Source organism: Trichosurus vulpecula, chromosome 3, assembly GCF_011100635.1.
Source record: "Trichosurus vulpecula isolate mTriVul1 chromosome 3, mTriVul1.pri, whole genome shotgun sequence".
Taxonomy (NCBI): Eukaryota; Metazoa; Chordata; class Mammalia; order Diprotodontia; family Phalangeridae; genus Trichosurus; species Trichosurus vulpecula.
In genome coordinates, this window is record NC_050575.1 from 123,376,401 (window position 1) to 123,404,288 (window position 27,888).

Sequence of the window (27,888 nt, forward strand, 5' to 3'; positions counted from 1 at the left end):
TTTATTTCCTTATAAATTTTTTTAAAACCTTTCAGCAGTCGTCCATTGTCTACCCAACTAAGTTCAACCTCTACAACCTGGCATTAAATATACAATTTGACTTCAAATTATCTTTTCAAACATGTCTCACTCTACTGTCTTTCAAGTGCTTTATGCTCCACTCAAACAGATCTACCATTTAATCAAATGATTTTCGTAAATACCTGTATAAATATTTGTAAATATAATTAAATGAAATAATATTTGTAAAATGCTTAGCCTGACAAACAGGAGATACTTAATAAGTGTGTTCCCTTCCCAACATCCCCATTTACTAAACACATCTTGTGCCCCTGGCCCCCCCCCCTCCACCCCCAGTCTCCACCACTTAAAACCCTACCCATCTTCAAGACTTGGATCAATCATTACCCCTCCCCCATGAGTTGTCCTTGATCCTCTCAGCCAAAAGCTGACTTCTTGTGAACTCTTAAGGGCATTTATTTCATGTTTCTCATGCAAATTTCATATTCTAATTTCATACATCCTAGCCCTCCTACTATAACGAAGATGTTTGAAGGCAGTGGCCTTTACAGTTTCCCAACTGTAAAATGGATATGCTTTCTCTCATGGTCAATACGAAGGAAAAGTTAGAGCTAAAATTAAAATCAGCTCGAAACAAAGGATATCACTTAGATCCCAATACTGTTTTCTTTCCCATCCTAAACTGACCTTAAGTCATGTTTTACTAGTTTAAATACTACCAACTCAATGAAGCTCTCTCTGGTCACTTAGCTGGAAGTAATCTCTTCTTCATATGATTTCACAATACTTTGTGCTCCTTTTTATGTACTTACCACATTCTAAATTATCTTTATCTGTGTACGTATCTTACCTTCCACTTCTAGACCTTAGGTTCTATGATGGTAGGAACCATGTCTTACATGTCTTTCTATCCTTCCCAGCCCTTAGCATAATGTAGTGCACATAGTGGGCTAAGTTTGTTAAAATAATAGAACGAGTAAGGGGTTAGATTTAAAAACTGGCATGAACCAAAAATAATGGTCATTTTGTCTGTCTTCTCTTTTCTCCCAATGTTTTCTAAATACCTCCCATATGTTAAAACATCTCTATGGCTGATTCACCTCCCATTAATTAATTTTAATAAAGGATGACAAATTACCATAGGAACTGGTTATATCTGGAGACTTCATGGAAATCACAGGCATCAGCAGTCTTTGTAACTATGGCTCCTATAAAATGCAAGCTCCATGTGAGAGAACAGCATGGAGCACATCCTCTCCCCTCTCTGAGCCTATACTAGATTATCAGGAAGGTTCCTTCCAGATTTAGTGATTTATTCTGCTTTTACCTAAAATCAAAAAAAAAAAAAAAAGACCAGGGCAAAAGATCTTTAATCACTCACTGGGATTTCATATTCAATTATTAGCAGATTTGTAAACCATTTAACTTGCTTTACTTTAAACCAATACTCCAGTAAAGAAAGATAGGCCCAAAATTTGTTCTTTTATAATGACAAGCATAACTAAGTACAAATGAGTTTCAATGGTGTAGACTGTTAGCATGCTGCGTTGCATTATGTCAATAAAATAATCCCTTTCCCCCCACCTTTCTCCCCACCCCCCCATCACTTCCCACCCAGGAAAATAAATGATTGTGCACTGCATGACGATACCATTAGGTGTGAACTTTGGTTCATGCAAAATCAGCTCCCACAGAGACTGCATCAGAACTAGCAGCCTCAGCACCCAAAGTCATTTTTTTTAGCTGTTGTCCATATCTTCAACCATGTTCCTTCCATAACACCAAATGAATACTGTGGTCGGGCATACTGGTGGCAAAAACCAAACCCATATCATTCTGCCCATCTAGTCCATTCAGCCATGACATTTCACCTGCCAAGAAACTTGAACCCCTCTTTGACTTCCTGTACTCAGGCAGAGGCCAGCGGCTGATCAGGTTCTCTGTCCTTAAGTCCATGATGTAGAGATAGCGGTTGTCAAATAATAGGGCAAAGATGTCTCCAAAGCCAAGTAATGACAAATTTGCTAACTCTGGAGTCTTGATAACCCTGTAGGAAGTACAGTTAAGAATGATAAACAATATAATTCGGTTTAGGTTACTATCATCACAGAATGTCAAAACTAGAGGGAACCCTTGAGATCATCTAATCTGCTTCTCTTATTTTACGGATCATAGCTTTAGAGCCAAAAGGAACCTTAGAAGTCATTTAGTCCAACTTATTCTTAGAGATGAGGAAACTGGTGAGGAACCCGGCACACAGAGAAGTGACCAGCTAGTTATCAACTGGAATTCTGAACTCCTCACTCACAGTTCAAGGTTCTTTTCACTACAATGTAGAAAAAGTTTCTCAGTAGATTCATAAAAAGCAAGTTGAGAAACAGCACACACAGTGGCAGGCAGATGGTGAAGTAAATAGAGCATCGGCCTTGAAGTCAGGAGGACCTGAGTTCAAATCCAGCCTCAGACACTTGACACTTACTAGCTGTGTGACCCTGGATAAGTCACTTAACCCCAACTGCCTCACAAAATAAATGAATGAACAGACAGCATATATAAGAATTTATGCTCCCCCCCTTTAGTTTTTAGCTACAACAGACTTACAATGATTGAAATTAACTTGATTCAAACAGGAAAACACTACCTGAGAATATCATAGCTGGCAAAGTCCCACTGATAAAGTCCTAGGGCTGAACTACATACGATATATTTGCCATCAAAATGGAGTCTGGGCTGCAAACAGATACTTCGATCCTCAGATACAGATAACGTTTTTAAGCATTTGCAGTTGATTTCTCTTCCAATCGGCCAAATCTACAAATTGGAGGAGGAAGAAACAACAATCAGACGAGTGCTGGCTGACATCAACTTGATGGGGGGTTCAGGAGGTTAAAAACAAGCTTGTTTCAAAGCAAGCTAGTACTAGTCTGTCTTTACTACATTCAGGTTAGTTTAGCCCACTTAGATGAGGAAGATGGATGCTGATAGGAAACAGGAACAAATTGGGGAAGGAAAAATTCAGTGCAATTTGTCAAAATGCCAAGTCCAAACTGAAGCAGGAAAAGCCTACTCGAAAATCTTTTTTTCTAACAACAACAGCCTTTATGGAATACCTTCATCTATAATTTATTTTCAATTTAGACACAGAATATCGTAAACTTCCCTCTCAGTCCAAGAGTTCACTAAGTCCTATTGCCACTCACTGTTTATTAGAGAACCTCTTGCATATTAGAGAAATCCTTTGCCTTAACTGCCACTAATATTTAGCCTATACTGTTAAGTTTCTGCATTTCTTGGCTGCTGCTTCACTGCTATGTAGGTGATGTTTGGAGGTGGGAGCTATGAAAAGTGTCAGATTCCCTTGAGATAAGGGGGTACAAAACTGCACTCCATTAAGAGCTTTATAATAATGTGCACAAGAGATGGTTTAAGGTCCCTGTCCCATTCCAATCATTAGGAATAAGAGAATTCTTGAAGCTGGTGAGGCATTTTAATAACACAAAGGCCAACTGGGGATGGTGACAGGGTGGAGGAAAGGAAATGTAACTGCATCATGTTTGTACAAGGTAGGTACACTTCGATCTGGGAACTTGGGAGCTAAAGCTGGTTCTCTAACCACCCAGAAGCAGATGAGCGATCACTCCTATAGCAGGCCCCTCATACTGAAGCAGTCAGTTGTGTTTCAGGTGGTATCTCCACAACCTGTGACAATTTTGTTAAATTTACTAATTTTCATGTAACAGAGAAAACTGAAAGGCAGAAAGCAAAAATCACACTCACCTTGATTTCATACTTGTCGGCACTGAGGAGAATGTGATCTCCAGGGCTGTGCAACAGAGACTTGACCTTGCACTTCTGTAAAACCACCTGCAAATATGAAAAATTTTTATTAAAGAAGGACGAGGTCTGAAGTCATGTGGCGGATTACGCTAAACTGATGTAGCCTAAACCTTGTGTCATGTGCAAACTAATTACATATTTTCACTCACAACTAGATCATCTAGCTGTTCAGCAGGATGCTGAAAGCAACACTTCCAGCATTGGTCTCATCTTTCAATGGCTTCGGTCAATATCATATAACCAAAGGCTTTAGAGCAGGAAGGGGCCGTAGAGAATACCTGAATACCTGGTGCAAATTCCCTCATATACTGATGAGAAAACAAAAGCTAGATCAAACAATATGGATCCCTCACTTTGAAATTTAACATGAGTCTCAAAAGAGGCTTCAGTACTTTAGAAGTATGCCTGAGGTATACAGGCTACTTTAACCATTAAGGAAAGTGTTATCATGAGACAGGCCCCATCATAAGCATCTATGTTACTGGTAGACAAGGGATGTGATGTTACTAAACCTCAGCATTTTTTCAGATGCAGAGGTTATATGTAGCTGTTAAATCCTGACATCTCTGCCAAGCCACCTACAAATTAAGGCCAGGAGTTGTGATTATTTAACTAGTCTATGAAAATTTGGTAAGTGAACAGGAAAGCAAAAACAGAAGCAGTCTCTGACCCCCCCCCTCCCCACTTTCAAGGAAATAGAAGTATAAAGGAGGACGTAAAGGATTCTCCTCTAGCAACCTAACCAAATGCCTGGGTGGATACTGTCAACTTACAAGCCTTGATACAGATTTTTGTTTCTGGCTTCAGGATCTTTAAGAGCATCTAATCCAACCCTTGCATTTTGCAGATGAGGAAACTAAGGCCCCAGGAAGTGAGAAGACATGCTCAGTCACACAACATAGACTCCAATCCAGAGTCCAAGAAGTTCTTGTTTAGCTGCCCTGCCCCACACCATCTCTCACAAGTCTTAAAAGCTAGAAGCCAAGGATAAAATGACACAATGTTTGAATGGACAATTAGTAATTTGAGATTTGGCTCAGCAGCTCTCCTACCTTGGTTACCCACTCAGTATGTCCCGTGAGTGTGTTCAGGCATGTCCCCGTTGATAAGGCCCATACTTTCACAGTGAAGTCCGCAGAACCACTCACCAACAGATCAAGCTCATCGTTGTAGTCCACGCTGAACACTAAAAGCAAAAAAAAAAAAAAAAAAAAAAAGAAAAAGAAACCCCCACACATACAAAGATAAAGCACCCTCCATTGTCATATCCATAATCGCTTTCTCTTGCTAAGAAAAGGGGACCTCCATGACTCATAGGTATTAAATGTATTGTCCCAGAACTGCACAATTACGAAAATTTCCAAAAGCCCCTCGCAGCTTAATCTTATACAGTGTTACCACTGTTGCTACTATAATGCTCCACTCAAGTAGAAATTATGAAGAAAACCCAGCCATTTCAAACCTCTCTTAGCTTTGAGGTTTGTTAACAATAGGACCAGGTGACCGTCAATTTTCTTTTTAGTCATTCATGCCTGAAAGTAACATGAGAATCCAAATTACAGAAACACCAGTATTCTCTCCTCAGCACTACATGCAAGCAGAAAAAAGGCCACTGCACAAGCACTGGATTATCTGTTATATGAGGAGAAAACAGCATTCAGTCATACAGAGGACGGCTTCTTCAACTTTTTCCACTCATGACCCCTTCAGCACTTCTTAAACTGTAGGTTTGAGACCCTATATGGGGTTGTGACTCACAGTTTAAGAAGCACTAACTGTAGAGAAGGGTACTGTCACCTGGATAAAGACTGAGTGGAAAAAAAAATATCAATTTTACTTGTATATGGCTGTGAGAAAAATGAGTAGGGGAAAATGGATTACAAGGGAGGCCCCAATTAGCGCAAATGATGAATCCTCTGAAGTGGCCACATTATTCAAATTCACATTGCATGTTTTTATTGGGCTGAATCCTTATTTATAGTTATTAAACAGTGAGAATCTGAGTATCTGTAACCACTTCTGGGAGATTCATTATTTTTACTAGTCAGGACCTAGCTGTACCTCAAAAACCAGACAAGCTTATTAATTCATTCAGTAAGTATTTATCAACAGCCTATTAAATATAGGTCATTGTGAGAGTCACTAAGGGAGATACAAAGATAAATAAGACACTGTCCCTGTTCTCCTGGATTTTTATTAACAGTCTAGAAGGAAAGATAAGGTATGTTTATAAATAGCCATAATTAGGTCAATGTGTCAGAGCAGAAAGAGTAATAGTCTTGAAATCAGAACGTATGGATGCAAGTCCAGATTCTGACATCACCTCTGTGACTGAGTAAATTACTTCATGTAAAAAGAGAGTAATACTTGCTACTTTACAGTTGTAAGGAAAAATACTTTGTATACTCTAAAATTCTATAAAACTCAAAGTTGCTATTATTAGAATATAGTAAAAGAAATATAAAGTGTGATGAAATCAGATAAGGAAAAATCAGTACCAGCGGGAGAAATAAAGGAAATATTTCTGGAAGAGATGAGATTTGAGTTTCATCTTGAGGATGGGTATGATTTAATAAACAAAGATTAGATGGAGAGAGAAGTAATCTACCAGATCAACTCTAGTCTTTGTCTGGACAAAATCCCAAAGACACCAAGAAACAGAGGCTTGAATCTCAAGTGACAGTCAAACGATAGTTTTTCAAGAGGATAGGCTTGATTCTTAATTCCCATCTCTAGGAGCTTATTTGAAATGCAGGCCATGAGCTGCACAGAACAATTTAGAAAACATCTGTCAAATTACTAAACCAATAACCCATTAAGAAAACTCTACCAAAAAAGTGATACATTTTAGAAGTACTAGATTCATCTAATCTGGGGAGAAAGCTTTGGATGAGGGAAAATTTATAGCAGGTATACTAGACTAGGAAGACCTAACCTCTAGCTCTGGTTTTTTGCTACTTATATAGCTCATGACCTAAGGCAAAATTATCTCCCTGAGCCTTAACTTCCTCAGTCTTGAAATAGGAATAATATCTAATCTGCCAACTGCAAAGTGTGGTGGTAAGGATCAACTGATCCATCTTCTATACTTTTGCCAGAATGCTACTTCTTATGCATAATTGTGGTTATGTCACATCTCTGCTCAAAAACCTTTAAATTCCTTTGGCTAACATCTGAAGTCCCTTTACAATCTGATACAACCTTTCCAGCTTTATCTCCTATTATTCCTCCCTCAATGTACTCTATGGTCTAGTCTAGCCAAACACTTGGACAAATTGAACATTCCCTACCCTCTCCTCTCAGTGCTTTTGAACATAATCTTCTCTGGAATGCCTTTCCTCCCTCTATCTTTTGAATTTCTAGCTCAAGTTGAAGCAGCTTCTTCCAGAAGTCTTCCTTGCCTGATCTTCCAGACCAGTAATGACAACATTCTCCCACAGACATCACACAGTACCTATGTGCTTTATTCCCCCTCTAAGCTTCATTAAGGCAGAGCCAAGCTCTTATCTAAATTTCCTATCTCCCCCATAGTCTGGCACAGTCCTCTTCACTCAGCAGGTACTTAACCTTTGTTGAATAAAATGAGATAATTCACGGGAAAATCCCTTGTAAATGGTAAAGTGCTATATAAATGTACAGGATTTTTAAATTATTAGTATTTGAGAATGCATGAAAAGGGATTCTATGAAATAGATTTCCACTAAGATTTTTAAGCAATGAGTAAATGGTCTACAGATGAACCACAGCAAAACATATACCCAATATGTAAAAGGAGCAAAAGATAAGTTAGTTGTAAGGCAGTATGGGGCATTGCAAAAGGAAAGAAATTAAGAGTTTGGAGTATGACTTAATAGAAACCGGTGAAATAATTGAACTGGTGCTGTTAGACAAGTCACTTAACCTCCTTTGGTGTTAGTTTCCTCATCTGTAAAATGATAGGGGTTGAACTAGATGGCCTCTGAAGCTCCTTCTAGCTTGAATTCTATGCAGTCCAGCAGAGAAGTTTAATCTCACATTTTAAAACCTCATTTCCCAGAGTTTAAAGAAAATCAACCTATATTAACTTAGATCAGCCCCTTCCCTTTCTCCCCATCCCATACTATGGGCAAGGAAAAAACTTCTTTCTTGGAACCCAGACTAAGACATGAAATCAAAAAACATACCTGCACCTGTGTGTCCTCGGAAGTGCTGGGTTCGGGCTCCTGAACTCCATTCCCAACAGGCTACTGTGTTATCAAAGGATCCTGTTACGAGTTTCTGTTCATCAAACTTCACAGCAGCACAAGTGTGGGTCTGGATGCCATATATGCACTGTCCTGTGCTCACATCCCAGAGTTTTGCAGACAAGTCATCTGACCCTTCAAAAGAAAAATAAAAAAACAAAGTAAAGGAATGTCTTGAATAGTCCGAGCATATACATACAAAAGTATACCTAGAGTTATGAAATAGTAATAGCAATAAGGAATAACAATTCGCATTTACATAGTGCTTGAATTAATAGGATCATAGAATTCAGAGCAGTAAGGAACCTCAGATGTCATAGTCCAACCCCTCATTTTACAAATGAAGAAACTGAGTGGAAGGGAGTTTAAGTGACTTGCCCCTGGTCACACATGTAGTGTCAAAGGTAGAATTTAAATCCAAGTCTTCCTTCAGAGACACTGCTCTTTCCACTGTACCACAATGACTCCCACAAATTTTTAATGAAGCAGTTCGTTCACAACCACCCCACAAGGAAGGTATTTTAAATATCATGGTACAATATCACAGTAGAGATGGAGTGAAGAGGCCTTGGGTTTAATGCTGCTTCTGCCACTACTACCTCTTTGACCTTGGCCAAGCCACTTAACCTCTCTGGGCCTAAGGAGTCTCATTTTAAATGAGGCGGCTGAGCTAGATGACCCATAATGCCTCTTCAAGTACTAAAGTTTATAATCTTATGAACATTATTACCTCCTTTTTACAGGTGAGGAAGCTGAGGTCCCCAGAGGAAAAGTGAATGATTTGCCTCTAATCACAAAGCCAATAAATGTGGAATCTGGGTTTGAAATCAGGATTTTTTTTTCAATCATGTAAAATTATTTCCATTTTAGTCATGTTGTGAAAGAAACAAGACTAAAAGGAAAAAAAATGAAAAAAAATAAAGTGAAAAAATAACATGCTTTGATCTGCACTCATATTCCATCAATTCTCTCTCCAGCTACGGACAGCATTTTTCATCATGAGTCCTCTAGGTTTATCCTGATCATTGCATTGCTGAGAACTAAGTGAGTCATAGTTGATCATCTTACAATATTGCTGTTACTGTGTACAATGTTCTCTTGGTTCTGGCTCACTTCACTTTGCATTCAGTTCACGTAAGTCTTTCCAGATTTTTCTGATATCAGCCTGCTTGTCATTTCTTATAGCTCAAAAGTATTCCATTACTATCATATACCACAAGTTGTTTAGCCATTCCTCAAATTGATGGACATACCCTCAGTTTCCAAGTCTTTGCTACCACAAAAAGGGCTGCTATAAATATTTTTGTACAAATAGGTTCCTTTCCCTTTTAAAAAAAAAAACTCTTTGGAATGCATAGTAGTGGTATTGCTAGATCAAAGGGCATGCACAGTTTGATTACTCTTTGGGCATTATTCCAAATTGCTCTCCAGAATGGTTGGACAGCTCAATCAACAATGCATTAGTGTCCCAATTTTCCCACATCCCCTCCAACATTTATCATTTTCCTTTTCTGTCATATTAGCCAATATAATAGGTGTGAAGTAGGAACTCAGTTGTTTTAATTTGCATTTCTCTAATCAATAGTGATTTACAGGATTTTTTTCATATGATTATATGACATTTTTTGATACAATGATTTCTTCTTCCGAAAACTGCCTATTCATATCCTTTGACCATTTATCAATTGGAGAATGACTTATACTATTATAAATTTGACTTAGTTCTCTATATTGATGAAATGAGGCCTTTATCAGAGAAACTTGCTATAAAATCCTCTGTCTTACCCCTCCCCCCCATTTTTTGCTTTGTTTCTTATCTTGGCCACGTTGGTTTTGTTTGTGCAAACTCTCTTTAATTTAATGTAATTGAAATTATCCATTTTACATCTCGTAATGCTATCTATTTCTTGCTTGGTCATAAATTCTTCCCTTCTCCATAGATCTGACAGGCAAACTATTCTTTACTCTTTGCCTGTGTTATCACTCTTTATATCTAAATCACGTAGCCATTCTGACCTTACCTTGATATATGGTGTAAGATGTTGGTCTATATCTAGTTTCTGCTATACTGTTTTCCAATTTTTCCAGCAGTTGTCAAACAGTGAGTTCTTGTCCCAAAAGCTGGGGTCTTTGGCTTTATCAAACATTAGATTACTATGGTCATTTAAGGACTATTTGTGCCCAACCTGGGGTAGAGCATTCTGAGCTCATATTAGTCTGATCAGCCACAGTGGGACACACTGAAATTTGACTCTAGCATAGTGATGTCATTTTAGTCTTCTTCAAGAATGAAGGATAACAACCAACGAACTGTGTCTTGTGTATCTAATCTATTCCACGGACCTACCACTCTATTTCTTAGCCAGTACCAGACAGTTTTGATGATTACCACTTTATATACAGTTTGAGATATGGTATGGCTAGGCCACCCTTCTTCACACCTTTTTTCATTAACTCCCTTGATATTTTTAACATTTTGTTCGTCCAGATGAATTTTATGATTTTTCTCTAACTCTATGAAATAATATTTTGGTAGTTTGGTACAGCACTGAATATATAAAGTTAGGTAAAATTGTCTTTCTTATTATATTGGTTCAGCCTACCCATGAGAAGTGATATTTTTTTAATTGTTTAGATCTGACTTTATTTGTATAAAAAGTGTTTTATAATTGTGTTCATATAGTTCCTGGGTTTGTCTTGGCAGACAGACTCCCAAGTATTTTATACTGTCTATAGTTATTTTAAATAGAATTTCTCTGTCTCTACTAGGCTTTGCTGGTAATATACAGAAGTGCTGCTGATTTATGTGGGTTTATTTTAGATCCTAAAACTTTGCTAAAACTGTTAACTATTTCAACTACTTTTTCAGATGATTATCTAAGTATATACCATCTGCAGAGTGAAAGTTTTATTTCCTCATTGCCTATTCTGAGTCCTTTAATTTCTTTTTCTTCTCTTATTGCTATAGCTAACATTTCTAGTACAACACTGAATAACTGTGGTGATAATGGACATCTTTGCTTTTACCCTGATCTTAATAGGAAGGCTTCTAGCTTTTCTCCATTACAGATAATGCTTGATGGTGAAATCAGGATTTAAGTCCCATTTCAGACCCTAACTGGCTGTATAGCAATGGGCAAATCACTTAAATTCTCAAAAAAAACCTATTGCTTCCTTTCTGCAAAAGGGAGAAAATATTTGCACTAAGTAGACCACAAGGTTACTGTAAGTCAGGTGCTTGGCCAATCTTCAAGTGCTATATAAATGAGTGGTCAGCATAACAAGAACAGGGAGCAATGCAGTGTGGATAGAGTCGAACCAGCCTCAGAGTCAGAAATACCTGGACTGAATCTTGCTTCTCACACATAAGGTGGCATGACCCTGTGTAAGTCACTTAACACCTCAAAGCACCAGGCAATCCTCTCTTTACTGAAAACGAGGCTCTAATAGGCAATAGTAGAAGGAGCTCCCTCCCTGGGAGTTCCCTAAACCAATGAAATCACAAGTCCAGCCCCTGTCATCATTATAATTATTAGTAAAATAATCCTTCTGGGACTCAATTTTGTTATTTTATAGAGTTTTGGACCAAGTGATCTAAGGCTCATTCTAGCTCTGATATTCTATAATTCTACAAGTTGTCCATAAGTGAAATCCGTGTTTCTTTAATATATAATTTTAAATAGTTTTGTAAGATAGTGAACATTTGTACACACGAAGGGTACTAGTCTATAGTCCACAATCTAGAAACAGTTACTTGATATAGCAAGGTAAATCTGTGTGAAGTCTGTTGCAATAGTTGCACAATCTTTCCCTCATCTGATCTCATAATACTCTACTCTTCAAATACACTTACTGTTTTCTAATGTATATTTATGTAACTGTCATCATTTATGTTAGGACACTCCCTTCTTTGGAGATGGGGACCATGTCTCAATCTGTATCTCCTCCTGCACTTCAAATGTGTCCAGAATATGAGAGATGTTTAATAAATCTAAGCTGAGTGGACAATGTCACCAGAAAAGCTTCAAATTTCAAGATGACTGTAGCGGAGTTCCCCTTGCAACTTTCATGAACTCATCCTGAAATGAGTGGCAGCACCCCAAACGGAAATGAGGCAAATTCCCCAGAGACAGTATAGTACAGTACTAGATGTAGAAAGTCTGAAGAACTGGAATGAAAATTCTGACTCTATTTTACTACTCATGTCAAAAAGTCTCTTAATCTCAGTTTCTTCATTTATAAAGGGGGAAAGAGAGAATAAGCATTTATATAAAACTTGCTATGTGCCAGGCACTATGCTATGCACCTCACAAATACTATCTCACTTAATCCACACAACCACCCTGTGAGATAGGTGCTTTTATTATCCCTATTTTACAGCCAAGGAAACTGAGGCAAACAGAGGTTAACTGACTTGCCCAGCTAATAAGTGTCTGAGGTCACATTTGAACTCAAGGTCTTCCTGATTCCAAGCCTAGCACTTTATCCACAGTATCACCTAGCTATGTCATTTATAAAATGAGAGAGACTCATTTTTCTGGATTAAATGATTTTTAAGATGCCTATCAACCCTAAATCCTATGAAATGGCAAAGACAGAAATGTTAATTTGACTTAGGTTCTTTGGAGATAAAAGATCTTATCTCTTACTATAGCTTAATGAGAACTTTAGAATAATTAGGACTTATAAGAACACTGGATTTGGAGTGGGACAATCTGGGTTGAAATTCAGGTTCAACCATTTACCATCTGTGTAACCTTGGGAAAGACTCTAATGTCTTTACCTCAGTTTCCTTCTCTGTAAAATCAGGAGGCTGGACATGATCTCTTTGCTCTCTTTTTGCTTTAAGTGTATTACTCTATGATTCAAATGACTTAAAGATGTTTATATTAACTTATTCAATCTCCCATGCCCCAGGGTCATAACTCTTATTTATGAAATTTTTGTAGTCTAGAAATCCCCACAGAAACCCTGCTTGTCCAAGGGTTACACAGAGAACAAGTAGCAGAATGAGTACTCAAATTCAAGTCTTCCTTTTCCACTATACCACAATGTCTAATGAATGTATTTCTGGGGAAAGAAAAACTTACTAGATGAACTTAAGCACACATTACTCCAAAGCACAACTACTTAGGTTAGTGCTGTCCAACCTTAGGTTTTTATTGAAACAACAGACAATATACTTTGATTTGCCGGCCATAGTTTGGCTTCATTTACTTAAAGCATTTATGTAAATTTCTACGCTTGTAGGCCTGGCTGTGGCCCACAGGCCCCATTTTGGACAGTCGACAGCCCACACTTGGAGGACAGTAATGGAAGTTTGCTGCAATGCTTACAAATCAATAGATTAGTATTCCTATTTAAAGAATTAACCAAGTTCTTCAGTTGCAGATAATGGAAAGATTGGTTATTATTTGTAAAGAAGAATAAAGTACAGTGACAAATATTATTCTCATTTAAAAATACAGTCCCTTATCATACAGGATATCAGTTCAAGATACACAGTTTTCCTTGAATCAGAGACAAACCTAAGAGGCCACTTGATAAAGTAAAAAAATGATCAATTTGAGAGTAAAGACATTTGGGTTTGATGCCCAACTCTACCAATGAACCAGCTGTAACTGTGGACAACTTACTTCATCGCTATTCTATGCCTCCTAGGCATTCCTGAGTCCTCCTTTACTATCCTCTCTGCCCCACACCCAATCTTAAATCTCTTTTTATCTACTATCCCATTCATTACCACCTGCTTAATTCAATAATTCGATAAATATTTGTTGTCTGTCATCTGTCAGGCACTGTGCTAAGGGCAGGGGTTACAAAAAAAGAGGCAAAAGACAGTACTTCCCCTGAAAAAGCTTACAATCTAATGGGGGAGACAGCATGCAAACAGATATACAAAGCAAACTATATACAGGATGAACAGGAAATAATTAACAGAGGGAAAGCACTGAAATTAAGAGGATTTAGGGAGGGCTTCCTGTAGAAGGTGGGATTTTAGTTGAGACTTAAAGGAAGCCAGGGAATTCAGAGGAAGGAGAGCATTCTAGGTGTGGAAGACAGCCACAGGAAATGCCCAAAGACAGGAGATGGAGTGTCTAGTTCATGGAACAGCCAGAAGGCCAGTGTCACTGGATTGAAGAGTACATGCTGGGGAGGAAGGTATAAGGCTGGAAAAATAGGAGGGGGCTGGGTCACGAAGGGCTCTGAATGCCAAACAAAGCATTTTGTATTAGCTTCTGGAGATAAGAAGAAGCCATTGGGGCTTTTTTTTGGGGGGGGGGGGCAGTGTAAACATGATCAGATTTGCATTTTAGGAAAATCATTGTAGTGGTTGAATGGATAATGGATTATAATGGGGAGAGACTTAAGACAAGCAGACCCACCAGTAGGCTATTGCAGTAAACAAGATGAGGTGACAAGGGCTTGCACTAGAGTGCTGGTGGCAGTGTCAGAGGAGAGAAGGCAACATATTAACCAACAGGCCTTGACAACTGCTTGGAGATGGGGGGGGTGGGGGTGGGAGAGAAAGTGAAGAATACAGGACGATTCCTAGGTTGTACGCCTCAAGAGACTGGTAGGATGGCATTACCCTCAACAGTAACAGGGAACATAGAAGGGGAGTAAGATTTAGGCAGAAAGATAACACATTCTGTTTTGAACATTTTGAATTTAAGATGTTTATGAGACTTCCAGTTTCAGATGTCTAAAAGGCAGTTGGAGATAAAAAATCAGATGTCAGGAGAGAGACTGAGGTAGGAAAAGGTAAATTTGAGAATCATCAGTATAGAGGTGGTAATTAAATCTACGGGAGCTGATGAGATCACCAAGTGAAGTAGTATAAAGGGAGAAGAGAAGAAGAACCAGGACATGAAATGAATGAAAACCCCCAAGGGACAGTTACTGGTAATTAATAATTAATTTATTAATTAGGCTATCTGGAAATCAATAAATTAGTGGTCAGTGGTTTCTCTCAGTAACCGAAGACCCCCAATGAAGACCCTGAGAGCCTTAAATATCTTTCTAAAAGGGAATGCCCCTGACAAGTGAAAATTAATCCTGATTGGTGGACATTTACTGAGGAGGTAAATTGGAAGGCTTCAGCCCCCCTCTGCTGAGAATGTGACTTGATCATGAGACAGCAGCTTACAGCAATTTGGACAAGAGAATCTATCTCCATCCAGACCCGTCTGGTAGGTTTTCTCCTTTATGAACTGGGTCACCCTAAACCAGAGGAGGGGAACCTGTGGTTCTGTGAAGTTTAGATTCAGTCAAAGGGCCTACCTGAGGACCTAGAGGGCCACATGTGGCCACCATGTGGCCTTGAGGTTCCAGGTTCCCCACCCCTACCCTGAACTCTAATGGAGGGTTACAAGGACAGGGCTCCTTTCCTCAGGCTAAGGACTTGCCCCAGAGTGGATTATGCTTATACTTTCAACAGAACTTAGGTGGGGTCCTTCCCAAGACTAAACAAAATGCATGTTTCTTGAGAGCTAGGAGTAATGTCATCAATCAGTCATGTCCTTCAGAGACTGACTTTAACAAGAGCTAGGTCTTCATGAGGAAACAGAAAAGGAGAAAAACGTGGATCCCAATTTAATAATGTTAATATTATTATTATTAACAATATTAAAATAATAGTATAATAATAATTTCTCTCATCCCCTCCCCTTTTAATTCACTTGAGAGATGCAATGTATTTAATAAATCACAAACTAATTAGACAAACGCTTCACCAAGGGTTTTTAACAATGGGGCTTATGACGGGAAACAATGTGAAGGGAATGATGTGAGAATGACCGATGCACTGACAGAAGCCATTGGGAGCAGTCCCTCTGGGCAAGCAGGCTTTACGGAGGACGATGGTACAATCTTTCTCAGTAACCCATTTCATTAGTCCATTATATCTTAGGGCTCAGATATCTCATCTCATACAGCTGTCTGGTTTCTGAAACATCTGCAGTCCTCTGGTCCTCTGGAGATCTCTTCTCTAAGGTATGCTGGAATGAGTGGGGCATCAGAGCACCTTCTAGTGATTTTGCTTCTCCAGTTCAGGTCACTTGTAGAGATCCCTTTTTCTATTAAAATCTCTTACAAAAAAGATCTTAATACAGTTCAAGTTCGCTTTGCTAATAACCAGGTCTGGTAGTGAGAGTCAGCTCAAACTGTATAGCTCTAGTAAGAACATCAAATTAGGAACCTCTAGACCAGAGAATTTACATTTTTCCGTAGTTCGTATTGCTCCTAGACTTATTTAAATCAGATATTTGGACACTACCAAAAACATGTTGAAGGGGGAATCTAAGAGTCTATGAGCATCTGACTTGTAGAAGGAGCCGTTTTGGTTATGAATTTGATATTTGCCAATGCAGTTATGTAAGCTAAAAAGTACCTTTTAAATTGGCATTGATTCCACCATCATTTAACTTCTGGTGTTCATCTATTTCATTCTTCACCTCAGATTCAAGTCCCAGAAAGGGAAGGAACTTCAGTTCATTGCTTATAATTGTCTTGTGATAGGTTAGCAAATTATGTTGATCTATTTAAGAAATTCAAATAACAACTCAAAAATTAGAAAATTCTGAACCCAGTTTTTTAATTTGGCATATATAATTATCTAATCTTGTTATCATTATTTTTTATAATAAAATTATCACCAAAACCAAAATTTTTACTCTAGCTATTTATTTTGTTATTTACTTTTAGCCGCTCATTCTCCCCACATGTCCACCCCCCACCTTAAGAAGATGAGATTCTGCTTAAGGAACTAATAACAGAAAATGACCTCTAATACAAAAATGAATTTGTTTAAAAGCTGCCAAAGTATCTTCAATTGTAATAAAAAGTTCTGGTACAGAATGTATAAATATGTTGAGAAATCAATTACAGAGCAGTGCATATCAAATAAGTTGTTTATAACAAAAACCAACAATGTTCAAATGAATAACCCTGAATAAAACTGAATATCTGTGTAAGGTAACACAAAATAGTCCACAAGCCACTCTTCTTAAGACAACCAACTGTACTGAAATTAAATTCTTTTCTTTAACACAGAACTGGAAATGTTTGTGATATTAACCTCACTAAATAACAGAATTATATCCTGGTTTCACAAATCCTTATATCACTGCCTAATTATTCCCATACCATTGTGAGACATTAAAGGACCTTATCTTATATAGGAAGATATAACTAGTAATAGAAAGATGACAAGGCCAAATTCATTTACTTGATTGTTTATAATATAAAAAGGACTAAAATTCTAATACCTGCATCTTATTATAGTAGCTAAGAAGTGCTCTAGTCTTAGCCTATGAGATAAAGATTTAATATTGTGTTCATACTGATCACCTGCCATTATTATAGAAATTTGCCATAAAAAGAAAATAGGGACATAGCTACAGTAAGGGAAAAAATGCTTCCCTGATTTCATGTTAATTCCAGGTAAGAGTCATATAGGTAGCCAATTGTATTGAGAAAATATAGCTAGGCTTAAAGTCAGCCAGGTGGGAAACTTCCCATTCAAGAGGAAATATCATACTGGGGAAATCGAGTCAGGAGAATCCTACCTCAGCCCTTGCCAAGAGTTGTTCTCCCAGCCTTTCCCATGAGAACTCCACCTGCAGTTCATAGATGTCACCCCCATAGGGTTACTGGCATCATGGATCATTGGCTCAATAGCATTTCCTGATGATCATATCTGGAATCAGACTCAGAATAATACCAATTACAGTCCCATAAGGTCTTAAACAGCAAACTCCAATAATCATAGCTCTGGGTGGACTCAGTTATTAAGGATCACATATCACTGGCAACGAGAATTGACCATAGTCTCAAATTGAAAAAGTAAGAGATTCATCATTAAAAATCACAACTTCTCTTGCTCTGGTTAGAGAGATTTGCAATAAGAAAAATCAGGGACATGAATATAACACAGCCAAGCTCAAAATTAACCAAGTGGGAAGATTTCTTATATGGCAAGATAAATGAAGCGAGTTCAATCTTAGCCTTCCTAAGGTCATCCTCCCAACTTTATTACCAGGGACAGATATTTCCCTGGCCTTAGATCTCAAATATCACTCCCACTGAGCTTCTGACATTTTTTGTGAAGCAGTGAAACACTGGAACGAACCTAAAAATGAAGCTCAAAAAGAACATTCAGGGTCCCAAAAGGCTTCACCTCAAATAGCAAAGTCTCACTAATCACACACTAATGGACACAATTGTCAATATTCAAGTTGTTGAAATAGATTGGCCAACAAATAAAACTTTGCAGGCCTTTTAAAATTCACACAAAAGATTTTTATTTAGCATTCTTTTCTACTAGTATTTCTCTTTCTTAAAAAACAGCTTAAAATTTATCCTGATGTAAAAAAGATAATCATTACACTTTCATGAAGTAATATGATTGCAAACCTAAACTGACAGATATTTCTCTTATTCATTCCTTAAAGTGAAAATAAATCTTTAAAATTGGGAGTCTATTAAGACTAAGTTGGTTAAAATGTAACTTCAGTACAGACCATTCCAGCTGGCCTTATCATAATAACTCTTAATAACTTAACCAATGATCTTACAATTTTCATAAATGATAGCCAAATCATTTTAGATGAAACTTTCTCTTTACTATAGGCAAGTACTTCAGAATATTAACAGTTTGCAAACCTTTTCTTTCCCTTTAACTGTTCAGTTCATAACATGACAACATTCAGACTAGAAAAGAAGCTATGTTCCTAAAAGTATATCTACACAATATCATAAACAATACTATGGATTTGAAACATGAAACAGAACCCATTTCTAGTCGGGTTACCTCAATTCCGTCAACTGCATCTCTAAATTACTTTATGTAGAAAATGATACTACGCAAATTTAAATGTAACTTACATAAAATCTATGAACTTTCTCATTTTAATTAGAAGTGGTATTTTCACCTCTGTAGCTCTTGCTTAAGCATTACAGAATTTACAACAATGTCACCAGCAGAGTTGAAACAAACTTACAACCATGTCAAAATATCTTATCAGATAAAACAAGGGATTATTTTAATCACTTCAATCTGAATAAAATACTTTTAACACTGAATTACAACTTGACGGTAGTATCCAAATTACAAGAGAATCTATTTTCCTAACTATGTTGATGTCACCAAATTTCACAATATAGACATGTATTTAGTTTTACATTAACAACACTAAAAAATACATATAAAGCTTTGCCAGTTTGAATCCACACTTGTTATCATTAGGTTTGAGTAAAGTGTGCTTAGCTAAATATTTTAAGTTTCTAATTGAAGGATTGGTTCTTAGCCCAGGCAAAAAGCTTAAGGAGTTTGATCTGATGCTGGCAAGGTGTGGTTCATTTTCCCCAGGCAGAAGCCTTTGAGTTTTCATATATGGAGTTAAGGTACTATATCATAATAACAGATCACAGTAACCAATATTTTCACCATAATCAATATTTATATGGTGTTAGATGTGTAATATGGGCTTCCTACAAACTATCCTGAAAGGTGGGTGGACAAAACTACCAGCAACTTACTTAACCTTACCTGTAGAAAACTAAAACCAAAGCTGCAGAAATTTTTAGGACAGTGTAGTACAATGGGCAGACTGAATCTTTTCCCTTTGTAATTTCTAGTTCTCAACTAAAATCAAATCACTGTAGTTTAACCTGAGCATGTGACTAGGTTTCGAAGTCTTAAAGATATTAATTCCCTGCTCAGTTGTCAATCTGAACATATTTGCATCAGTCTTGTAACAATTAAATTTATAACCCAAAAGAATCAAAGAAGACTTCACTTTTCTAAAAATATGATTAACATTAGGCATTATCTTTATACATATTACAAATCAAATAACTGAGGTAACTTGGCTTGAAACCACACAGCTAACAAATTTCTGATTCATACATTTTTCCAATTTGTCTTAATGCCAAACAGTATAAGAAAATTTAGGAGGGACACATTTCACTTAAAAATGAGACCAGAATAAATTCAATTACCGGGATCTATTTTCCAAATGGTATCTTACAAAATCTCAATTTATAATTTCAATTATTGAGCATTATATTTTACACAAGGGCTATTTATTCCAAGTATTTCAGATTATGGGATTCACTATTTCTAGCTAAGCCACTGCCAAAAATTGAAAATGTGACAGTAATCTAACCCAATTATCACATTGAGGAATACTTTGCTTAACAAGTTTCTTCTAACCTTCTATAACTTTCTGTATTGGCTTTCAAATTAAGCTGCAAATTTTTCATTACTACTATAGCTCTCACTCTTTCCACTCAAACAAAGTTAAACTTCCTCAAACCCTCTTAACATGTTCAAACCTTTTGCTCATTTTTATATGCCTCTCTTATGGTTAGAAACCCAAACCTTCTTACACCTTTCATATTTTTCCCTCAAGCCTTTATTATTTTTCTTTCCAAATCTCCCAAACACATTACTCAGACTACACAACTTTTCCTCACTTGCTCAATATCCTAGACTGTATTCATTCTACTGAATATTTCCTTATAACTTTAGTACATATTGTTAAACTTTCCCATAGTTAATTTCAACTCAGGTGATTTTATTCATTAATTTGCCTACATACCTATACTCTGTTGCTTGACTATCTATGATTCAGGTGTCCTCTAGATCAAGAGAGCTCCACTGCACTGCCTATTCCTAGTCCCAGTTTCTTTTGCTAGATCATCATCCATCTTCCAGCCCCCACTGTTAATGGTTCTATCCCGAACCTTCACTCTCTCCCTTCCTTTCTTTCTCCCCTCTCCTCTTCTGTCTTGATTTCCTGAGTTTCCATGGGTTCAATCATCATCTCTCTGTAGATGACTATTAAATTTACAGAGTTCTAATCTCTCTCCTGAATCCAAGTCCCCGATCACCAACTACCTGCTAGACACTTGTATCTACAATCCCTTTGGTACCTAAACGCATTACGTCCAAAACAAAATCATTATCTTCTCTCTCCAACCTGCTCCAGCACCAACTCCCCTATTTCTGTTGAGAGGGCCAATCACTGAGGTTCCACAAACATATCACCTATTATTTTTCCTTCCCTCATATCCGATCACCTGACAAGTCTTATTAACTCTGCCTTCATATCTTTCAGATTTATTTCTCACTATTCTCCTCAGCACACTCCACATTCCAGGGAAACTAGTCTACTTACTGTTCTTCAAACTTGGCACTCAATGCCTATGCCCCATCCCTACAATATGTTCCCTTGTCATTTTTACCTCTTAGAAGTCTTATCTCTCTTCAAGATTCAGCTCAGGTACTACCTTTCATGAGAATACTTTCCTTAGTCCTCTTATTGAAGGGTTCTTCACTTTTTTTTTTTTTTTGCATCATGGACCACTTTGGCAATCTGGTGAAGTCTATGAAGCCCCTTCTCAGAATGTTTATAAATGCATAAATAATAATAGCTAAAATTTATGCAGCACTTTAAGGTCTGCAAACCACTTTACAAGTATCTTATTTTATCAAATCAACAACCCTGAAAGGTAGGTGTTGTTATAATCTCCATTTTACAGATGAGGAAACTGAGACAGACAAAAATTACATCACTTGCCCTGGGGTCACACAAATAGCAAGTGTCTGAGACCATATAGTTCAAATGTACGAACTGAGGTTGTCCTGACTCCAGGTATATGCCAAGGAAACCAATTATGCTGAAATAGTTATCAAAACATTTTTTAAAACTAGTTCGCAGACCTCAGGTTAAGAATGCCTACTCTAGAAGCAGAAGAACACAGTAACAGCAATCTTGTGTGATGATCAGCTATGACTAACTTAGCTCTTCTCAGCAATACAAGGATCTACAACAATTCCAAAAGACTCATGATGGATGCGAATCACATCCAGAGAAAGAACGGATGGAATTTGAATACAGACTGAAGCATACTATTTTCACTTTATTTTCTTCATGGTTTTTTCCTTTTGCAAAATGTAATTTTTTTTTTGCAAACTGTTTCTTCTTTCACAACAGACTAATATGGAAATAGGTTTTACATGACTGCACATATATACCCTATATTAAATTGCTTACCACAGGGCAGGGGGGGAATGGAGGGAGAAAATTTGGAACTCAAAATTTTATTAAAAAATTAATATTAAAAATTTTTACATATAATTGGAAAAAGAAAATACTATCAATTAATGTGTGTGGGTGGGGGATATTACAAATAAAAATAAAAAGAATGACTGCTCTAGTTGTTAGTTTTCTCTTCTTCCTTAAATTATGTTCTATTTATTTCTCTGTGTATATGATGAATCCCACCAGTAAAATTTAAGTTCCTTAAGGGGAGGGATTATTTTTCTTTTTTTTTTTTTTGTATCTCCAGGTTCTTGTAAAGGAAGAACAGCTCTGTAAATTGTAGAATACTCTAGGTGTGTGTGTCTGTGTGAATGAGCAAGAATGAAAATAATTTCTTTCTAGTTTGGACTCAGTTCTAGCTTAAGCTGTCCCAATTTAATTCATATTTAAACTAGTTCACAGAGAACAAAGTTATGTCAGCTTTTCAATTTGAGGACCTTAAGATACAGAAAATGATTGTCAGAGTTAAGGAAAGTTCTGTTCTGCAGTGGCAAAATCCGTATATAACTACTAATTTGGCTAGATATGACTATTCCCAGTCTCATCCCCTTCTGAACCCATATAGAAACACTGAGTACTGGACTTAAAGAGTCCAGATGAACTGGATTCAAGTCAACCTCAACTCCTAACAACTGTGTAACTTTGAGTAGGTCACAGCCTCCTAGAGAGCATCAATTCCCTCATCTGTAAAAGGAGGTTGACCTATAGGCCTACACAGCACGGCTGTTGTAGAGAAATTTTTCCTAAACCTTAAAGTGCTAGATAAATGTGTATTAATAAATTTTAGAATGCCAGAATTATAAGGAACCTGCTCTTGGACAGATATTTCACCAGATTTTTGATGACCTGAAACTGTCTGGCATATTTACTACTCAATTTGGATTCTAAGAGATCACTTATTTGATAAATAAGGAAAACTGGGTCCAAGAAAGGGTGAAGAAATTAGCCCAAAAACATGGAGTACATGTTAGTGGGAGTGTCAAGAATGGAAGCTGGCATAAGTGATTCCCAGTGCAGTGGTTCTTTCTATTGCCTCATACAGCTACATAAAGCAAAACTGATTCTTCATCTGCAAAATAATACTACGAATCAGTCATTTTAAATATTCTGGGCACACAATAAATATGAGTTCACTGGTTTTACATAAGTTAGAAATAAAATTAAATATCTTATAAATCTCATTCTATTTTGAAAGCACAATACAAATAATACTTCAATACAAATAAAAATATCAAAAAGGAATATATGTTGTAACCAAGAAAAACAGAGAACATAAACCAATGTGGCAGACCTAACCTAAAATATCTCCAAGGTTCACTTAACTAACAGATCAAGATGTGGACCTGAGTCTAAAAATACCTAGGACTCTACTATCAATTAAAAAATTATGACCTAGGAGGCAGAGGAAGCCTTTTTCTTTTAATTTGCTCTGTATTCCTTCTAATTAGTACTAGATTGTTAACTAGTCCTTTCTGGAACTGTCCACAATACAGTCCACAAAACTCCTCAGCTGTCACTGAATGACAAGATAAAGTGCATATAAGTATTATTCTAAAACACACAACTGATAGTCATTAACCTCAGACAACTGCTGAATACTTATCACATTCAGATTTTTCTTCATTTGAAACACTCAGGCATGTTGCTCAATGTGCACATCTGTAACTACTGGGATTAAATGCCAACCCCACCTCTTACAAACCCTCCACCAAGGACAGAAAAAGAACAGACTTAAATCTTAAAACTTGGAGTGGGAGAGACCTTAAAGATCTTCTGATCCAACTCTTCATTTGACAGGAGAGAAAAACGAGGTTTAAAGAGAAGTTACCCAAGTTAATGCAGCTACTAAGTGGCATGATCAATTTCTGAATCCAAGTTTTTGTTCAAAAATTTAGCACTACTGTTTCTACTCCACCACTCTAGCATGCTCTAGCTGCATAGAAATCAAATCAGTAGTTCAAAAACAATGGAGCAACTGCAAGAATATGTTAGCTCAGGTGGTTAGACAGCGCTTATAGGGTCTCAAAAAATTTGGAGGGAGGTGGAGCCAAGATGGCGGCCAGAAAGCAGGGACTTGTGTGAGCTCCCCGCCAGGTCCCTCCAAACACCTATAAAAATGGCTCTGAACAAATTCTAGAGCTGCAGAACCCAGGGAATGGCAGAGGGAAGCAGGGCTCCAGCCCAGGACAGCTTGGATGGTCACTGGTTAGAACAGGCCCTAGCGCCCTCAATCAGTGAGCTGTGGCAGTTACCAGACTTCTCAACCCACAAACACCAAAGACAACAGAGAAGGTTAGTGGGGAAAGCTGCGAGAACAGAGTGAAAGGAGTTCACTGTTCGGCCACCTCCCTGGGGGCAGCAGAGGTGGTGCAGCTCTGAGGACAGAACTACAGCTGCAGTTGCTTCAGGCCCCAGGCTCACCTGGTAGGAAGAATTAAGTGGTGGATCAGAGCAGGAATGCAGAGCCTGCTTAAGATCTGAGTCAGGTCCGGGTTGGCAGTTCTTAGGGGAGGAGGAGTGCTGGTGTGGCAGAGTTTGCTGTGTAGAAATAGCTCCGAAAACAACAGCGCAGCCCCTCAAGCTTGGGACAAAGTACTCTCTACTTCACAAGCAGAAAAACTCAAGGGTCAAGTAATTGGCTGGGAACATGGCCAGGCAGTGAAAACAGACTCAGATTCAGACTCAGACTTTGGAATCTTTCTTTGGGGACAAAGAAGACCAAAACATACAGCCAGAAGAAGTCAACAAAGTCAAAAAGCCTACAACAAAAGCCTCCAAGAAAAACATGAACTGCTCTCAGGCCATGGAAGAGCTCAACAAGTATTTGGAAAAGCAAGTTAGAGAAGTAGAGGAAAAATTGGGAAGTGAAATGAGAGTGATGAGAGAAAATCATGAAAAACAAGTCAATGACTTCCTAAAGGAGACCCAAAAAAATACTGAAGAAAATAACACCTTAAAAAATAGACTAACTCAAATGGCATAAGAGCTCCAAAAAGCCAATGAGGGGAAGAATGCCTTGCAAGGCAGAATTAGCCAAATGGAAAAGGAGGTCCAAAAGACTACTGAAGAAAATACTACCTTACAAATTAGATTAGAGGAAGTGGACACTAGTGACTTTATGAGAAATCAAGAAATTATAAAACAGAACCAAAGGAATGAAAAAATGGAAGACAATGTGAAATATCTCATTGGAAAAACCACTGACCTGGAAAATAGATCCAGGAGAGATAATTTAAAAATTTTTGGACTACTTGAAAGCCATGATCAAAAAAAGAGCCTAGATATCATCTTTCAAGAAATTATCTGGAAAAATTGCCCTGATATTCTAGAGCCAGAGGGTAAAATGGAAATTGAAACAATCTACCAATTGCCTCCTGAAAAAGGCCCCAAAAAAGAAAACTCCTAGGAATACTGTCACCAAATTCCAGAGCTCCCAGATCAAGGAGAAAATACTGCAAGCAGCCAGAAAGAAACAATTTGAGTATTGGGGAAACATAATCAGGATAACACAAGATCTAGCAACTTCTACATTAAGGTTTCAAAGGGCTTGGAATATGATATTCTGGAGGTCAATGGAGCTAGGAGTAAAACCAAGAATCACCTACCCAACAAAACTGAGTATCATGCTCCAAGGCAAAATATGGACTTCCAATAAAATAGAGGACTTTCAAGCTTTCTCAGTGAAAGACCAGAGCTGAATAGAAAATTTGACTTTCAAACACAAGAATCAAGAGAAGCATGAAAAGGTAATCAAGAAAGAGAAATCATAAGGGACTTACTAAAGTTGAACTGTTCTGTTTACATTTCTACATGGAAAGATGATGTGTATAATTCATGAGACCTCAGTATTAGGGTAGCCGAAGGGAATATACATATACATATATACATCTGTGTGTGTGTGTGTGTGTACACACAGACACACACAGAGAGCACAGGGTAAGTTGAATATGGATGATATAAAAGTGGCAAGAAAAAGCAGTTCTGTTGGGAGGGAAGAGGGGACAGGTGAGGGGGAATGAGTGAATCTTGCTCTCATCGGATTTGACTTGAGGAGGGAATAACATACACACTCAATTGGGTATCTTACCCCACAGGAAAGAAGGGGGAAGGGGATAAAAAAGGGGGGATGATAGAAGGGAGGGCAGATAGGGGGAGGCGGTAATCAAATGCAAACACTTTTGAAAAGGGACAGGGTCAAGGGAGAAAATTGGATAAAGGGAGACAGGATAGGAAGGAGCAAAATATAGTCAGTCTTTCACAACATGAGTATTGTGGAAGGGTTTTGCATAATGATACACATGTGGCCTATGGTGAACTGCTTGCCGTCTTAGGGAGGGTGGGTGTGGAGGGAAGAGGGGAGAGAATTTGGAACTCAAAGTTTTAAAAGCAGATGTTCAAAAAAAAAGGTTTTGCATGCAACTAGGAAGTAAGATATACAGGCAATGAGGGATAAAAAGCTATCTTACCCTACAAGAAATAAGGGAAAAGGTGATGGGGGGGAGTGGGGTGACAGAAGGGAGGGCTGACTGGGGAAGGGGGCAATCAGAATATATGCCATCTTGGAGTGGGGGGAGGGTAGAAATGGGGAGAAAATTTGTAATTCAAACTGTTGTGAAAATTAATGCTGAAAACAAAAATATTAAATAAATAAATAACAGAAAAAAATCTGGAAACAGTAAAAAGTTTCTGAACACGCAATAACTAAAATTTAATTAAAAATCAAACGCATAATGAATCAGAGGTGTTTCTGGCAGTGCTTGCCAGTGTTTTATCTCCCAACTTCAGGGAAGCCCAGGTTCCAAACACAATAAAGTATGCACATGTAGCACTGCGTATGCCCTCAGGCCATGCAACACAAACAAACTCAAAAAGGGGTAGGAGTGGAAAAAGTTTAAAAAGCCCTGGGTTAGAATATAATGCTACTAAATATAACACATTTCTGTGGCACTTAAGTTTATGAAGCACATTGTTCACAACAGCCTGTTGAGGAAAAGTCATGCACGAATTATTACTGCCCCTGTTTTATAAGTCAGGAAACTGATATGGAAACGTTAAGAATAGTCATAATGACATTTATATATAGCACTTTAATTTTGCATACCTAACTTCATTTACTCCTCACAGCAATTTTGTATAGTAAGTCCTATGAGTGTAATCATCCTCATTTTACATAAGAAAACTGAGGTTCAGAGAAGTTAAATTACCTGGCCATGGTCAAATCTGCCAGAAAAAGGATTTGAATCTAGTTATTCCTGACTCAATTCAGCTTTTTATCCACTTTATCATGCTGCTTGTCTTCATGAATCATCAATATTAAATATTAAGTGACTTACATAGTCACAGAGCTAGGCAGTGGCAGAGCTTGGACTCAAACCCAGGTCTTCTGACTAGAAATCCAAGGCCTTTTCCACTACAATATGCTGTCTCAATGACACTGAAGTTCCACGTAGCTCTATCCCACCATCAAACTGAACCCCTCTTCTTCAAAAACTGCCTGCCATTGGTCATAAGAATATGGACGGATCTGTCTACATACATCAACACTATAAAAGAAAAATCATTTGGAATATATGCTCTCCTGAGGGTGAGTCTGTGTCATGATTTTACATTATGAAAGGTAACATTATTATGTTTGAGAAATCAGGCTTTTAAATCATAAGACACTAAGTCAGTATGTCCCTTCAAAGGAAGTGACC

The 27,888-nt window shown here is 37.7% G+C and overlaps 1 protein-coding gene across 5 annotated transcripts in view; it reads right to left on the reverse strand.

The window, feature by feature from the left end:
- Window positions 1–459: 459 nt before the first annotated feature.
- FBXW2 (F-box and WD repeat domain containing 2) overlaps window positions 460–27,888 on the reverse strand; it is a 38,737-nt gene continuing 11,308 nt past the window's right edge. For 3 of the 5 annotated variants that reach the window (XM_036751704.1, XM_036751702.1, XM_036751705.1), the window contains exons 4-9: window positions 16,474–16,620; window positions 8,022–8,216; window positions 4,911–5,044; window positions 3,799–3,885; window positions 2,663–2,832; window positions 460–2,068 (exon numbers count right to left, since the gene is read on the reverse strand). In XM_036751704.1, the coding sequence (XP_036607599.1) occupies window positions 1,780–2,068; window positions 2,663–2,832; window positions 3,799–3,885; window positions 4,911–5,044; window positions 8,022–8,216; window positions 16,474–16,620 (1,022 nt within the window). In that variant the 3' untranslated portion in view covers window positions 460–1,779. The remainder of the gene's footprint in view (window positions 2,069–2,662; window positions 2,833–3,798; window positions 3,886–4,910; window positions 5,045–8,021; window positions 8,217–16,473; window positions 16,621–27,888) is intronic. The other 2 variants (XM_036751703.1, XM_036751701.1) reach the window with 1 other exon arrangement.